This window comes from Pongo pygmaeus, chromosome 20 (assembly GCF_028885625.2).
Source record: "Pongo pygmaeus isolate AG05252 chromosome 20, NHGRI_mPonPyg2-v2.0_pri, whole genome shotgun sequence".
Taxonomy (NCBI): Eukaryota; Metazoa; Chordata; class Mammalia; order Primates; family Hominidae; genus Pongo; species Pongo pygmaeus.
This window is the reverse complement of record NC_072393.2, coordinates 55936858-55952275: the sequence shown is the minus strand read 5'-3', so window position 1 is coordinate 55952275 and position 15418 is coordinate 55936858. Positions and strand designations below refer to the sequence as shown.

At 57.2% G+C, this 15418-nt stretch overlaps 1 protein-coding gene across 3 annotated transcripts in view; it reads right to left on the bottom strand.

Moving 5' to 3' along the window:
• Positions 1 to 15418, bottom strand: part of AP2A1 (adaptor related protein complex 2 subunit alpha 1) — a 42451-nt gene that overhangs the window by 3538 nt on the left and 23495 nt on the right. For 2 of the 3 annotated variants that reach the window (XM_054464803.2, XM_063657310.1), the window contains exons 5-19: positions 13125 to 13254; positions 12210 to 12311; positions 9269 to 9377; positions 4779 to 4929; positions 4236 to 4404; positions 3964 to 4101; positions 3508 to 3690; positions 2595 to 2692; positions 2032 to 2263; positions 1764 to 1931; positions 1531 to 1691; positions 1035 to 1100; positions 634 to 690; positions 443 to 525; positions 257 to 345 (exon numbers count right to left, since the gene is read on the bottom strand). In XM_054464803.2, the coding sequence (XP_054320778.1) occupies positions 257 to 345; positions 443 to 525; positions 634 to 690; positions 1035 to 1100; positions 1531 to 1691; positions 1764 to 1931; positions 2032 to 2263; positions 2595 to 2692; positions 3508 to 3690; positions 3964 to 4101; positions 4236 to 4404; positions 4779 to 4929; positions 9269 to 9377; positions 12210 to 12311; positions 13125 to 13254 (1936 nt within the window). The remainder of the gene's footprint in view (positions 1 to 256; positions 346 to 442; positions 526 to 633; positions 691 to 1034; positions 1101 to 1530; positions 1692 to 1763; positions 1932 to 2031; positions 2264 to 2594; positions 2693 to 3507; positions 3691 to 3963; positions 4102 to 4235; positions 4405 to 4778; positions 4930 to 9268; positions 9378 to 12209; positions 12312 to 13124; positions 13255 to 15418) is intronic. The other variant, XM_054464804.2, reaches the window with a different exon arrangement.

Sequence of the window (15418 nt, the reverse complement as noted above, 5' to 3'; positions counted from 1 at the left end):
GACAGGGACAAAATGAGGCCTGCAGCAAGGTGGAGTTCTGGAAATAATGCCTCCCACACACCACTTCACTGTCATCCCGTCCTGGGGGAAGGAATCCCACCCCCCATCTTACAGATGCAGACACTGAATCTCAGAGAACTAACTGCGTGCCCAGGAGAGGCTGAAGAGAAGTGTGGACATGGGTCAGCCGGCTTCCCCACGGTGAGGAAGGCCGACCTGGAGAGGCAGGAGGCCGGGCGGGGCCTGACAGGATATGAGTCTGGAGGTCTCCCGGGTGAACCACAGTGGGTGAGAAATTCTGGAACTGCACCGAGGTCTTGTTGCCATAGAAGAGATACATGCGGCCTGCAGTAGGTGGGGGAGGCAGAGCTCCATCTGAGTCCCTCTGACCCCTTCCCCAAGGTCTCCCTCCGACCCATTCCCACAGTACCCCGGGACACACCCAGGTTCTGTCGGAACTCTGACTTGACTCCGATCTGCAGCAGCTGGTTCTCGAACAGGACCCCGTTGTTCTTACACACAAACCTGGGTGGGAGTGGCAGGGGACGCAGGATGACGGGGGGTGCCTGTCTGCACCTGGCCTAGGCTCCGCACCTGTCCCCGTTCCCCTCCCCCACCTCTCCCAGGACTCACTTATTCAGCAATTCATCGGCTTCCGGAATGGGAGGGCCGATGTCCTCAGGACCTGGGCTGGAGGTAGGGAGCGGAGTGAGATGGGAAGGGACTTGGTGGGGAGGGGCAAAGGCCCAGAGCGATTGAGTGCGAGAACAAGCCCTAAGGACAGAACCCCAGAACCACATATCCAGACTCCTCACGGAGCCTCGAGGAACCTCGCATCCATCCAGCAGTGGCCTCCAATGCGAATAGAACTCTGGCCCGTGCCCCCGCATCGGCAGACACCAAGTTTCCCTTTCCTCCAAGTCCCTGCCTCTGCTGCTCATCAGGAACCCGTTGACGAGGGCTCCCAGTACCCTAACTCTCCCTGGGGACACCCAAGTCTGCCCCCCGACCTCCCACCCCAGGCCACCCCTTACTCAGCAGCTGGAGCTGGGTCAGCCAGCAAAGCCATGGGGCTCTCGGGGGCAGGCGGCTCCAGCTCGCTGGGCCATCCAATCCCAGAGCAGACAAGAGAAGACAGGCGTGGCAGGCAGCCAATCCCAGATAGGCAGCAAGAGGGCAGAAGAGAGACAGAGGGAGAGAGGGAGAGAGGGAGGGAGGGAGGGAGAGAGGGAGGGAGGGAGGGAGGAGGGAAGGAGAGAAGGAGAAAAGGAAGAGCAGGCTGAGAAACGGTGACAGGAAAGGAGACAACGAAGGGTGGCCAGTGTCGGCGGAGTCCAGAGTGGCAGAGGGAGGGCGTGAGCAGGGAGGCTGGGGCAGGGGAGGCAGCAGCCAGGGCTGGCGAAGGCATCGGGATGGAGAGAGGAGCGAGTAGGGGGCTGGGGAGGGGCTCAGGGAAAACGGGGACAGAGGCCGAGAAGGGACAGCCCCGGGGGTGGCCGCGAGAAGGGGCCCGGGCCCAGGGGGTGCTACCTGAGGAAGGCCTCTTCGGGGGTGGGCCCCAGGCTGGGCTGGGCGGCCGGGCCATCGAAGACGTCCACCAGGAGGTTCCCTGCCCCTGCAGAAGCTGGGGGTGCTGCCGGGGGAGGGGCTGCCCGCAGCCCCAGGAGGTCGGCGGAGGGCGAGGGCGTCGACTGTAGGAAGCGCAGGTCACGGTGAGAACCCAGCCCCAGGCACCCTGGCAGGGCCCACCCCAGGGGACTCACCACAGTGCTGGGGGTGGGCTCCATGCCCCCGTTGATGTCGTTGCTGCTGGGGTCCCTCCGGCCATCGTCCAGGGCGCTGCCGGCCCCTGGCCCCTTCTTGCGTTTCAGCTTGGCCAGGATGGACGACTCGCGCTCGGGGAAGGGCGGCATCTCCTCCAGCACCGTGGCCTGGCGCGGTCGGGGTGGGGAAGGTCAGTTCGGGTCAGGAGGAGGGGAGGGCGGGAAGGGGGTGTGCCGGGGGGTGGGGTGGGGGTGACAGGGCTCTGACCAGAACGTCGGTGCTGGCCACCGAACTGAGGGTGAGGTACTCCACGGCTCGCTGCTGCAGCTCCACGTCAGCATTGCGCAGCTGGGAGCCGGCTCGCAGGACGCCCTGGATGGTGGCCTTGGTCTCGGGGAAGAGGTTGATGAACTTGATGTAGGTGGACAGCAGCAGCGCCCGCGTGGCCACGCTGCACAGGTGGAACTTGGAGTGGAGCAGGGAGAACTGCACTGGGGGGCTGTGCGCGGGAGTGGGTGTCAGCGGGGCCAGACTCCACTGCCCTCTCCCAGAAACCCCCTCGAGAGGCCCCCCTCCCTGGGATGGACCCATCCCAGGACCCCAAGCCACTGGAGGGGAGTGGCCCTCCCCAGGCACCAGACAGGGGCCGCAGTCACACTCTGTCCACGATCCTGGGACTAAGGTCCTCTCTTACCCTGCTAGGTGGGTTGGGGTGGAGGCCGAGAGGATGGGAGCCCATCACCGCCTGCCCTGAGACCCCTGGGGATCCCCCAAGCCCTGGACCCCTCAGAAGCGTGTGTGTTCCACCCCGCAGGCTGAGGCTCCCTCACCTGGAGCGGGGGTCCCCAGCAATCAGGTTCCCAAACTCCCCAAGGATGTAGCCGCCAACCTTCACCATGTTCTCGTGACAGGCAGGGGCCTGGAGCGCCTGAAGGGGGCGGGGAAGGGTGTGGAGAGGACAACAATGAGCGCCCTCTCCGGGATCAGTGGGTGCAGCCACCTACTGACTGGTGGAACACTCAAAGCTCTGCTGCGGGTGGGGTTATAGGTGGGAAACTGAGGCACAGAAAGGTTGAGTAATGGGCCCAAGCTCACACAGGAAGTAAAACAGGGCTGTGGGCCGGGAGCGGTGGCTCATGCCTGTAATCCTAGCACTCTGGGAAGCTGAGGCGGGCAGATTGCCTGAGCTCAGGAGTTTGAAACCAGCCTGGGCAACATGGTGAAACCCCATCTCTACTAAAAATACAAACAAATTAGCTGGGTGTGGTGGCGCACGCCTGAAGTACCAGCTACTGGGGAGGCTGAGGCAGGAGAATGGCTTGACGCTGGGAGGCTGAGGTTGCAGTGAGCCGAGATTGCACCATGGCACTCACTCCCCACTCCAGCCTGGGCAACAGAGTGAGACTCCGTCTCCAGAAACAAACAAACAAACAAACAAACAAAAAACAGGACTGTGCGGGGCCCCTTTCCTGGGGCAGAGGGAAACTACTGAGATCCGGGGGCCAGGACTGTACACTGGGCACCCCATGCCCATGCCCTGGGGACTCCTCACATCAGGCCCATGAGGCCATAGCCCTGGGTCCCCTGGGTTGGCCCAGAGAGGCAGAGGCCCCACTCTGAGGTCACAGGGGTGCAGGAGGAGGAGGGTGGCTGGGCGCTGGCAGGCCCCACAGCCCTGGGCATCCTTGCTCTGCCTCTAGGTCCTGTCGTGGGGTCATGGGGGTCAGGGTCAGGGATGCTGACCTCAAAGACGGTCTTGGCAGCGTAGCCCTGGACGTCATCACGGTTGGTGACTATCTGTAGCACACGGTACCACACCTCCTCACTCACATAGTCACCCGCAATGCGGATGAGGTTGAGGATGGTGTCCACGTACCAGCTGTAGTCCACGGCGTACTTCTCGGCCAGGATGGCCACCTTCAGGACCTGCCGCCGGAGCGTGTGAGAGAGAGTGCCGCGGGCCACGTCGGGCTTTCACTCACCTGGATCTGGGCTCACCACTGCCCCCAGCTAGAGACCCAGGAGTCCAGGCCCCAGCCCCTCCTCCCTCAGACGTAGGAACCCAGGCCCCCAGCCACCTCCTCCCTCAGACCCAGGCATCCAGGCTCCAGCCTCTCTTCCCTCAGACCCAAGAGTCTAGGCCCCCAGCCACCTCCTCCCTCAGACCCAAGAGTCCAGCCCGCACCCCACAGCACTCACGATCTCCTCGCGGATGGCGTAGTCTGCCGTCTCCAGGTACCGCAGCATCTCTGACACGATCTGCTTGGCATTGCTCCGGTCACACATGGCGTAGAGGAGGTCAGCCGCCCGCTGCCGCACGCTGACGTCCCGCTCCGTCTGAGGGCGGAGAGCAGGGCCCAGGTGTGTTTTAGACTCCCTGTTGGCACAGGGTTGGCCACCCAAGGGCCTCTGAGCCTCTGGGTATTTCTGAGGGGGGTGACAGGCCCGGGGTGGGCTCCAAGGGCTCACACCTTGAGGGCATTGATGACGGTGTCAATGTGCGTCTTGACGGCTTCGTGGGAGAACTCGGAGCTGGCCAGCGTGCACATGCTCTCCAGGGCCAGGTAGCGCAGGTTGGTCTCCCGGTGCTGCAGGAACTGGCCCAGCTGGTTGCAGGCCCGCACCAGGAGGTTGGGCTCACTGCCAGCAGGGGCCACAAGACAGGAATGGTGAGAGAAACTGACAGGAGGAGGTGGAGGACTCGGGCCCCAGCTGACCCATCTCACAGACCCCAAGGATCCAGGTCTTAACCTTGCCGGCCCTACATCGTAGTCCTGCACCTCCGTGACCCAGACAGCTGGGCCTTTGAGCCTAGAGAAAGATACCCAGCAATTCTGCCCCCAGGAAGGGCCCCAGCACCAACCTCACAAGGTGACACTTCACAGCCCCATCCTCCCCCCACCCTATCTAAAAGTCAAGATTCCCTGCCCTCTGCCTAGGACTCAGGAGTCCAGGCCTCCATGCCCCTCTTTCCTGGCCCCAGGCATCAGGCCCTGATAGGCCCAGGCGCGCACCTGTCATAGTGGATGATGAGGCTGATGGTCTCGAAGAGGATGGCGTTCTTGGCGTTGGAGTGCTGCACCTTCTTGGATTTGGGGGGCTCCTGGGCCTTGTTGAGCACAGTCTCCAGACATTCCACCAGCCGCCCCTTCACAGCCGCATCCTCTGGGGAAATGAAGGGGACACCCCTGGCTGAGTGTCCTGCCCACCTGGCACACCTGCTGGGGTGGTGGCCATGCCCCAGCTCCTGTCTTCCAAGGGAGGAGCTCGGGGTGCCTCTGACCCTCGAGAATTCTGCAGTTCAGGGCCAGGGTCTCTGCTCCCTCAACCTCTTCCCAGCCCAGCAGAGAAGGTAAGACAAGGCACCTCTGGAGACACAGGATCTATCCCCAGACCTGGGCTCTCCTCCTGCTCTGACCCTCTCGGGCAAGAGGTGGCACCATGTGAGCCTCAGTTTCCTCATCTGCAGCTCTGAGGCTCCTTAGGTTTCTCACAGAGCAAAGGAAGCTCCAGGAATCTTCCCCAGAGATGCCCCCAAACCCAGGCCTTCCCAAGGACTGGTGTGAGTGCCGAGCAGCCCCTGACAAAAATGCACAAGCCACCCACCCAAGTGTCCATTCAGCAAGAGAGCACTGCAGGCACACTCGGTGTCATCCTCCTGGCCTAGAGGCTGGGAGGTCAAAGGAGACAAGGCTCAACCAGGTGCCCCTCACCCCCCAGAGCTCTCTACCACTGACAGATGCCAGCCAGAAGCTCACAGGAACACCAATCACTACATTTCCTAGAATGTGACATGTTTTCAAGTGTATACAAGAGCTGTCAAGTGTTCCAGCAAAAAATGGTTCCGCAGATCTACAGGAAAATTCACCAGATAGAGGAACAAGCTAAAATACACCACGAGGCAGCAAAGAGCCCAGTCGCCACCATGGGACATACGGCAACGGCATCTCCTGGTTTCTCCAGAAACAGGTATGGGGGCTAGTGAAGACTACGAGAAATAACAAAGACAGAATCCAATTTAAATCCTATTTTTGGAAACAGGGCAACTATGCTGTCCAGGCTGATCTCAAACTCCTGGGCTCAAGCGATCCTTCTGCCTCAGCCTGCCAAAGTGCTGGGATTACAGTGTGAGCCACTGAGCCTGGCAGAGTCCGATTGAATATGTGATCCTAGATTGTACTGTGATATATATTGTTTTTTTTTGTTTGTTTGGTTTGAGACAGAGTCTTACTCTGTCACCCAAGCTGGAGTGCAGTGAGTGGTGCAATCTTGGCTCACTGCAACCTCCACCTCCCGGGTTCAAGCAATCTTCCCATCTCAGCCTCCTGAGTAGCTGGGACTACAGGCATGCACCACCACACCTGGCTAATTTTTTGTATTTTTTGTAGAGATGGGGTTTCTCCACATTGGCCAGACTGGTCTCGAATTCCTGAGCTCAAGTGATCCTTCTACCTCGGCCTCCCAAATTGCTGGGATTACAGGCATGACCCACTGTGCCTGGCCCAGAACAACATATTTAAAGCCAAAACATCATGATGTCTGTAATTTACTTTTAAATATTTCAGAAGAAAATAAACAAGAGCATGCATACATGGCAAAATGTGAAGTCTAAGTAATGAGATCTCTCTACTTATCTGGATGTTGGGAAACTTTTCATAATGCATATGAGAAAAAAATTGACTTAGAAACAAATTGGCAATAGCCCACCACCATTTGCTGAAGAGGAGGTGACACAGGGTTGGTGTGTCCTCAGGCCCAGCCTCAGGACAAGGCTGTGTCTCCAGTTCCTACACCACCGAGGGTTGGAGTGGGTGAGGTGCCTGCCCTGGGTGTACCCCAGAATTACCAGCTGTGCCTTCTGGGGTGGTCATGGGCTTAGAGCATGACCTAAGTCCTTCTTGACAGGATAAAAAAGAGGCCCAGGGAAGGAAGACATGTCCCCAGGGCCACACAACAGAATTCATCACTGGTTTCACACACAATGGGCCTCTGGTGTCACCTCCATATCATATACTCAGAGTGTCTACACACACACCATGTGCAGAGGGACGTGCATGGACACACGTGGATGCTGGCAAGCATTGAGACACGCACACACAGGCATGCACACAGGCATCTACACTCATGCACACATCCACTTGCACACATAGGTACACATGTAGATGCACACACCGATACACACATGTAGATGCACACACCGATACACACACATGTAGATGCACACACTGATACACACACGTACACACAGAGGGACACAGAGATACCATGAACACCACCACATATAGACACAGACACGCATACATACAGATGCACACACCGATACACACACATGTAGATGCACACACCGATACACATACATGTAGATGCACACACTGATACACACACGTACACACAGAGGGACACAGAGATACCATGAACACCGCCACATATAGACACAGACACGCATACATACAGATGCACACACTGATACACACACATGTAGATGCACACACTGATACACACACATGTAGATGCACGCACCGATACACACACATGTAGATGCATGCACCGATACACACACATGTACACACAGATGGACATAGATACCATGAACACTGCCACATATAGACACAGACACGCATACATACAGATGCACACACCGGTACACACACGTAGATGCGCACACCGATTCACACACATGTAGATGCACACACCGATACACACACATGTAGATGCACACACTGATACACACACATGTACACACAGACGGACACAGATACCATGAACACCGCCACATATAGACACAGACACGCATACATACAGATGCATACACCGATACACACACGTAGATGCACACACCGATACACACACATGTAGATGCACACACTGATACACACACGTGCACACAGAGGGACACAGATACCATGAACACCGCCACATATAGACACAGACACGCATACATACAGATGCACACACCGATACACACACACGTAGATGCACACACCGATACACACACATAGATGCACACACTGATACACACACATGTACACACAGAGGGACACAGATACCATGAACACCGCCACATATAGACACAGACACGCATACATACAGATGCACACACCGATACACACACACGTAGATGCACACACCGATACACACACATAGATGCACACACTGATACACACACATGTACACACAGAGGGACACAGATACCATGAACACCGCCACATATAGACACAGACACGCATACATACAGATGCACACACTGATACACACACGTAGATGCACACACTGATACACACACATGTAGATGCACACACTGATACACACACATGTAGATGCACACACTGATACACACACATGTACACACAGAGGGACACAGATACCATGAACACCGCCACATATAGACACAGACACGCATACATACAGATGCACACACTGATACACACACATGTAGATGCACACAGTGATACACATGTAGATGCACACACTGATACACACACATGTACACACAGAGGGACACAGAGATACCATGAACACCACCAGATATAGACACAGACACGCATACATACAGATGCACACACAATGACACATCCACACACAGGATGCACGCAGACATGCATGCACACGGGCAGGTATCGACACACACAGGTGAACGCATGCACGCATGCAGGCATGCACACAGACAGGCATGCACACCCAGAGATTTGGTGGTGTACATCAGCCCTGGCCCCTGGCAGGTGCTGAACATGCTGGCTGAACGGAGGGAACTGGTGCATTAGCACCTACTGTGTGCCAAGCCCCTCAGCACAGGGTCCGAAGAAACTGCTCCATGAGGTCAGTCAGCCAAGGCGACAGAAGCTCGGGGGGCGCTCAGTGGCAGAGGGAGGGGTTTAGAGCAGAGAGTCTGGGGGCCAACTGCCACTTACTGCCTAGAACGGTGATGTCTCACCTCCAAGCCTCAGTTTCCCTGTGTGCATATCACACTGGCTGTTCCTCCTTGCCAGCTCTGTTCGGCAGGTGCAGGTGCCCCCCTGCACAGTGCCTGGCTCACTACAGGAGTTTCATACACACTGGCTATTGTGACTGTGAGCAGTAAGGGAAGGTTCCCACCAGATGTGAAAACCCCTAACGGGGCTATGGTCATTCAGATAGCACAGCCTGGAATTACCCACTGACCGGGTGAGTGACTCTGGGCCAGGAGCTCCCTCTCCAAGCCTCAGATTCCTCATCTATAAAACAGGCACAGTTAACAGTCCCTCGCAACAGGGCTGGAGTGAGAGCCCGGGTAGCAGGGACCTCAGCTATGAGGTTGATCCACGATGCTGCACAGGGGAGGCACTGGGCCCTGGGCTGCCCGCTTGCCTCCCCCACCGCAGCCATGTAACGGGACAGAGGAACTGCCCCAGCTTCAGAGAAATCCTGACCCAGCCCCTCCAGTCCCACCTGGTGCGCTGTGGAGCCGGAGGCCCCCAGATGCCAGCAGCAGGCCACCCCGGGTTGGGGAGTGCACGGCGTTCATTACCTGGAGGCGGGTAGCACTGCAGCAGCCTCAAGAGCTTCACCGAGAGCCAGGGCGCTGGGACAAAGTAGTAGGTGTAGTCCTGGAGGTCGGTGGAGGCCGAGGAGACAATCTGGCGAGGAAGAGCAAGGAATAAGTTGGGGGCTGGGGTGGGAGGGGCACGTGGGTCCACATGCCAGGGTGGAGCAAATGGTGCCTTCCAAGGGTGGTGCTGTCAGTGTTAACGGTTTTGTTAGTGGGTTTTTTTGTAGAGACAGGGTCTCACTATGTCGCCCAGGCTGGTCTCGAACTCATGGCCTCAAGCAATTCTCCCACCTCAGTCCCACAATGTCCTGGGGTTACAAGCATGAGCCACCATGCCCGGCCAATGCAATGGTTTTATGAAGCAGGAATCTGAGGCTCTGGGAAGGGAGCGAGGAAGCGTCAGGCACACTGTATGGGGGCAAAACTAGGACTAAGCCCAGCTGGTTGATCTTTCCAAGTAATGCTGGTGTGCGGTGGGCAGGAAAGGTCTCTGCTGGTTCCCTTCTGTGTGACAGTTTCCCAGGGCCCCCTCCTCACTCGGCTCTGAGGCTCCCATGCCCCAGGCTTCCTCCATCAGAGCACACAGCGCGCCAGCTCCTGGAGGCTGTTTCCTGTAGTCCCCCTACAAGGCTTGAAGCTACTCAGGGGCAGGGATTGGGTCTGACCCTTTTTTGGGTCGGCCTAATACAAGGTCAGATAGGAAGAGGTTTGGGGAAGAGGCAGGGAATTAGTGAAAGATTGAAAGATCATGGCCAGGTGCAGTGGCTCATGCCTGTAATCCCAGCACTTTGGGAGGCCAAAGTGGGTGGATCACCTGAGATCAGGAGTTCAAGACAAGCCTGACCAACATGGCGAAACCCCATCTCTACTAAAAATACAAAAATTAGCTGGGCGTGGTGGTGCCTGCCTGTGATCCATGCTACTTGGGAGGCTGAGGCAGGAGAATTCCTTGAACCTGGAAAGCAGACATTGCAGTGAGCCAAGATGGCGCCACTGCACTCCAGCCCAGGCAATAAGAGTGAAACTCCATCTCAAAATAAAAAGAAAAAGAAAGATTGGGCCCGGCATGGTGGCTCACACCTGTAATCGCAGTACTTTGGGAGGTTGAGGTGGGCGGATCACCTGAGGTCAGGAGTTTGAGACCAGCCTGACCAACGTGGTGAAACCCCACATTTACTAAAAATACAAAATTAGCCGGCGTGGTGGCACATGCCTGTAATCCCAGCTACTTCGGAGGCTGAGGCAGGAGAACTGCTTGAACCCGGGAGGCGGAGGTTGCAGTGAGCCAAGATCGCGCCATTGCACTCTAGCCTGGGTAATAAGAGCGAAACTCCATTTCAAAAAAAAAGAGAAAAAAAAAGAAAGATCATGTGACTGTTTTTCCTCATTGCAAACTCCTATTCAACCTTGAAAAGCCCTTCTCCAGGAAGCTCTGTCCCACCTCCGTGCTGGTCTGTGTTCCTGCCTCACTGTCATCCTGGCACACTGCAGTATTCAGATGTGTGATGAATGAATGAAACAATGACTGAGTGCAGTGGCTCACACCTGTAATCCCAGCACTTTTGGAGGCTGAGGCGGGAGGATCACTTGAAGCCAGGAGTTTGAGACCAGTGTGGGCGACAAAGCAAGACCGATCTCTACAAAAAATACAAAAATTAGCCAGGCTCCTGCAGTCCCAGCTACTCGGGAGGCTGAGGCGAGAGATAGCTTGAGCCTAGGAGCTGGAGGCTGCAGTGAACCATGGTTGCACTACTGCACTCCAGCCTGGGTGACAGCGAGACCCTGTCTCAAAAAAAAAAAAAAAACCTGAGAAAGAAACAATGAGTGGGCCGGGCGCAGTGGCTCACGCCTGTAATCCCAGCACTTTGGGAGGCCGAGGCAGGCGGATCACAAGGTCAGGAGATCGAGACCATCCTGGCTAACATGGTGAAACCCCGTCTCTACTAAAAATACAAAAAATTAGCCGGGCGTGGTGGCGGGCGCCTGTAGTCCCAGCTACTTGGGAGGCTGAGGCTGGAGAATGGCGTGAATCTGGGAGCTTGCAGTGAGCCAAGATCGCGCCACTGCACTCCAACCTGGGGAAAGAACGAGACTCCGTCTCAAAAAAAAAAAAGAAACAATGAATGGATGCACGAGCTGGTGTGTTCTTCTCTTTGCCTGCGAATCCAGGCCTCTTCCTAACTGCCCAGGAGACGCACATGTGTGTTCTAAGTCTCAATTCAGGGATCGCCGCCCCCAGGAAGCCTTCATGGACTCACAGGCTGGGTTAAGTGCCTCCTATGGGTGACCTGTCCTACCTCCATCATAGCACAAGTCACCCCCTTTCTGACAATCTGTGACTGAGTCACCTCCCTGCCAGCAGGACAGGGAGCTCCTTAAGAGCAGAGCTTGGTTCTGACTCATCTGTGTCCCTGGTGTCACCGGACATGGAGCCTGGCATGCACAAGGCCTCAGGGGATGTTCCTGGGCAGGACAGGAGCAAAGGTGGGAGAGGGACACCAGGCAGGAGTGAGAGGCTGCACAGGAAAGAGAGAGGCGGGAGGCAAAGCCAGAAGAGGGAAGGCGGGAGACAGAGAGAGAAGCAGGAGAGGGAGGAGGTCATGAGGGCGGCTCTGGCTCCTGGGGTGCTCGGCCTGCGAGGCCCTGTTCTGAGCACTTTATCCACAGCGCTCTGTGCTTCCAGGTGGGCACTGGTATTATCCCCACTGAACACAGGAGGCAGCTGAGGCCAGGGAGGTGAAGCCACTTGTCCGGGGCCACCCAGCCAGGAAGAGGCCGAGCCAGGATGAATCCAGCTCAGAGCCTGATTTGTAAACCTTGGGCTGGGCTGCTTCTCAGGGAGAGTGGGGGCCTGAGGGGTGTCAGAGGGCATAGGGATGCCAGGGCCACCTCCAGCAGCCAACATCTAGGCCACACCCACCCGGCTCAGGCGCGACACAGCCAGAGAGATGCACGTCTTGAAGTCATCTGGGTTCTTCTTGCAGAGACAGGTGATGAGGCTGACGGCAGCCGTGACCACACCCTGCAGGGGCAGAGGAGAGACAAGTCAGGCCCCTGGGGGAGGCGGTACCTGAGAGCAGAGGCTCAGGAGTGGGGCAGGGTCGGGATGTGTGTGCAGTTGGGAAGATGGGGTTTAGGGGTGTGCACGTGTCACTGTGCGTGCTTTAGGGGTGAGGTGAGGAGGCCAGGGGCCTCGGGTACCATGGCCAGCACTGACCTGGGTGTGTGGGGTGTTCCTGGCAGAACCCCAGGCAGCTGGGTAAGGAGCAGTGAAGGGGCGAGACTCTAGAGGGTTGGGACTGTGGGGGGTGGGACAGGGTCAAGGTTTCTGCGCTGGTGGGCAGGTGATGGGCGCTGCTGGGGGAATCTCCAGGTATTAGAAACAGAGTGGGATTTTCTAAGGGACTGGGTGGTTGGTGAGGGGTGTGGGGGTCACTGGACAGGATCCCTGGCCAGCCAGGGGAGTGTCAGAGATGGGGATGGGAGGGTTTCTGGACACTTGGGCAGGTAATGAGTACCGGGGACACTGGATCATGGTTTCTGGTGTCTGGTGAATGTCAGGGCCGAGGTGGGAGCCCCGGGAATCCAGGGGGGTCAGGGCTAAGGTGGGAGCCCCGGGAATCCAGGGGGGTCAGGGCTAAGGTGGGAGCCCCGGGAATCCAGGGGGGTCAGGGCTAAGGTGGGAGCCCTGGGCATCCAGGGGGCGTGAGGGCTGAGGTGGGAGCCCTAGGTATCCAGGGGGGTTAGGGCCGAGGTGGGAGCCCCGGGCATCCAGGGGGGTCAGGGCTGAGGTGGGAGCCCTGGGTATCCAGGGGCGTGACGGCTGGGGGCTCACCATGTGCTGGTCATTGAGCAGGTGTACCACGCGCGCCGTCCACTCGCCCATGGGCACCAGGTCAGGCGAGGCCTTGTAGAGTCGCAGGAGGCACAGGGCCGCACTCTGCTTGACACTGTCCATGCTGTCCCTGTGGGGACACCATGCAGGGCAGGGGAAGCAGAGTCAGTGACCCCAGCCCTGCACACCTCCCCTCCTCTCCTGTTCCTCCCAGGAAGGGTGTGCGAGGCCAGCGAGAGGGACAGACAGCCAGGCGGCCGCAGGATCCAATCTGGCACTGACCTCATGGCCCACCAGGACTCAATGTCTTCATCTGCAAAATGACTGCATCTCAGTAACCTCATGGTGTCCCTGGCAGGGCTCAGGAACATGTCAGGCCTGGCTCTGTACCTTCATTCATTCACCAAGCACCTACTGGGTGCCCATGGGGTACCAGGCACTGCTGTGGGCTCCATGGATAGAGTGGTGAACAAAGTGGTCCAAACACTTGTCCTCACAGGGCTTACATTTCAGACAGCACCACGAAAACACATACATCAAATACTGTCAGGGCTGGGCATGGAGGCTCACGCCTGTAATCCCAGCACTTTGGGAGGTCGAGGCGGGAGGATCACTTGAGGCCATGAATTCAAGACCAGCCTGGGCAACAGTGAGACCCAGTCTCTTCAAAAATACAAAAATTCGCCAGGTGTGGTGGCGCAGGCTTGTAATCCCAGCTACTCGGGAGGGTGAGGTGGGAAGATTGCTCGAGCCTGGGAGGTCGAGGCTGCAGTGCGTCACGACTGTGCCACTGCACTCCCTCTAGCTCGGGCAACAGAGTTAGATCTGTCTCTAAATGAATAAAAAAATTAAAAAATAAACAAAACAGAGTAACTTAATGAGGGAAGACTGAAAATCCTCTGCAACAGAATGTCCCAGGCAGAGGGAACAGCCTGTGCCAAGGCCATCAGGAAGGTGGAGCCCATGCGTAGGAGGAGCAGCGAGGAGTCCTGGGCGCTGCGGAGGCCTGCAGGCTGCAGCCTGAGACATGGGGCAGGAGGGCTGCAGATAGGACAGGGAGGGAACAGAGGGCCAGACCCTGCAGGGCCTTGTTGGCTGAAGTGAGGACTTGGCTTTTTAGTGATTAGGAGATGAAAGCTGCTGTGGGTGGTGAGCAGAGAATCAGCGTGATGTTAACACGACAGCAGGAACAGCTACCCCCGGACCCCTTCGGCCTGTCCAGCACTCCCACAGGTCTCTGGGTGGATTCACACATTTATCTTCTCTCCACAACAAACTGAGAAAATGGGTGTATTTTTGATCTGGCTTCGGTTTTTAAAGGGTCCCTCTGCCTGTTGTGAGGGAACAGACTTTGCAAGGCCCTTTTGAATCCAAGGGAACATATTCACAGATTCTGGCGGTTAGGGTGGCTCACGCCTGTAATCCCAGCACTTTAGGAGGCTGAGGCAGGAGAATCACTTGAGCCCAAGAGTTGGAGACCAGCCTGGGCAACATGGTGAGACCCCCATCTCTACTAGAAATACGAGAATTAGCCACGCGTGGTGGCGCCTGCCTGTAGACCCAGCTACTTGGCAGGCTGGGGTGGGAGGATCGCTTGAGCCTGGGAGGTGAAGGCTGCAGCCTGGGTGGCAGAGCAAGACCCTGTCTCCAAACAAAAAAAAGGGTGGGGGTACTTTGCAGATATGATGAAGTTAAGGATCATGAGATGGAGAGAGGATCCTGGGTGATCCAGGTGGACCCAATGTCATCACAGGGTCCTTATAAGGGAGAGATACAGTTCAGAGTCAGAGAGAGATGATGTGAGGATGGAACAGAGGTCAGGCAGGAGAGAAGATGCCACACTGCTGCCTTTGGGGATGGGGGAAGGGGCCACGAGCCAAGGAAAGCAGGTGGCCTCTAGGAGCTGGAGAAGGCAAGGACGCGGCCTCTCCTCTAGGGCCCCTAGAAGGGACGAGCTCTGCCCACGCCTTGATTTTAGCCCCGTGAGATGGATATCGGACTTCCGACATCCAGAACCGGTGTTTGACACTGCTGTGTTTGTGGTAATTCATCACAGCAGTCACAGGAAACCAGTGTAGGCACTTGTCTGGCACAGAACCTGGCAGCCAGCGGGCAGCCCATCTCAGAGGGCTGACTCCAGGCCCCAACCATAACCCAGCTCCTAGCACAGCAAAGAGCATGGAGCATGATGTTGTTCTAGAGGAGGCTCCCAGGGGAGCACCTTCTGGGGTCAGACACGCCTGCCTGAGGTTGTGACTGTGGGGCACAGTTGGGGGTAAGCCACTGACCCTCTC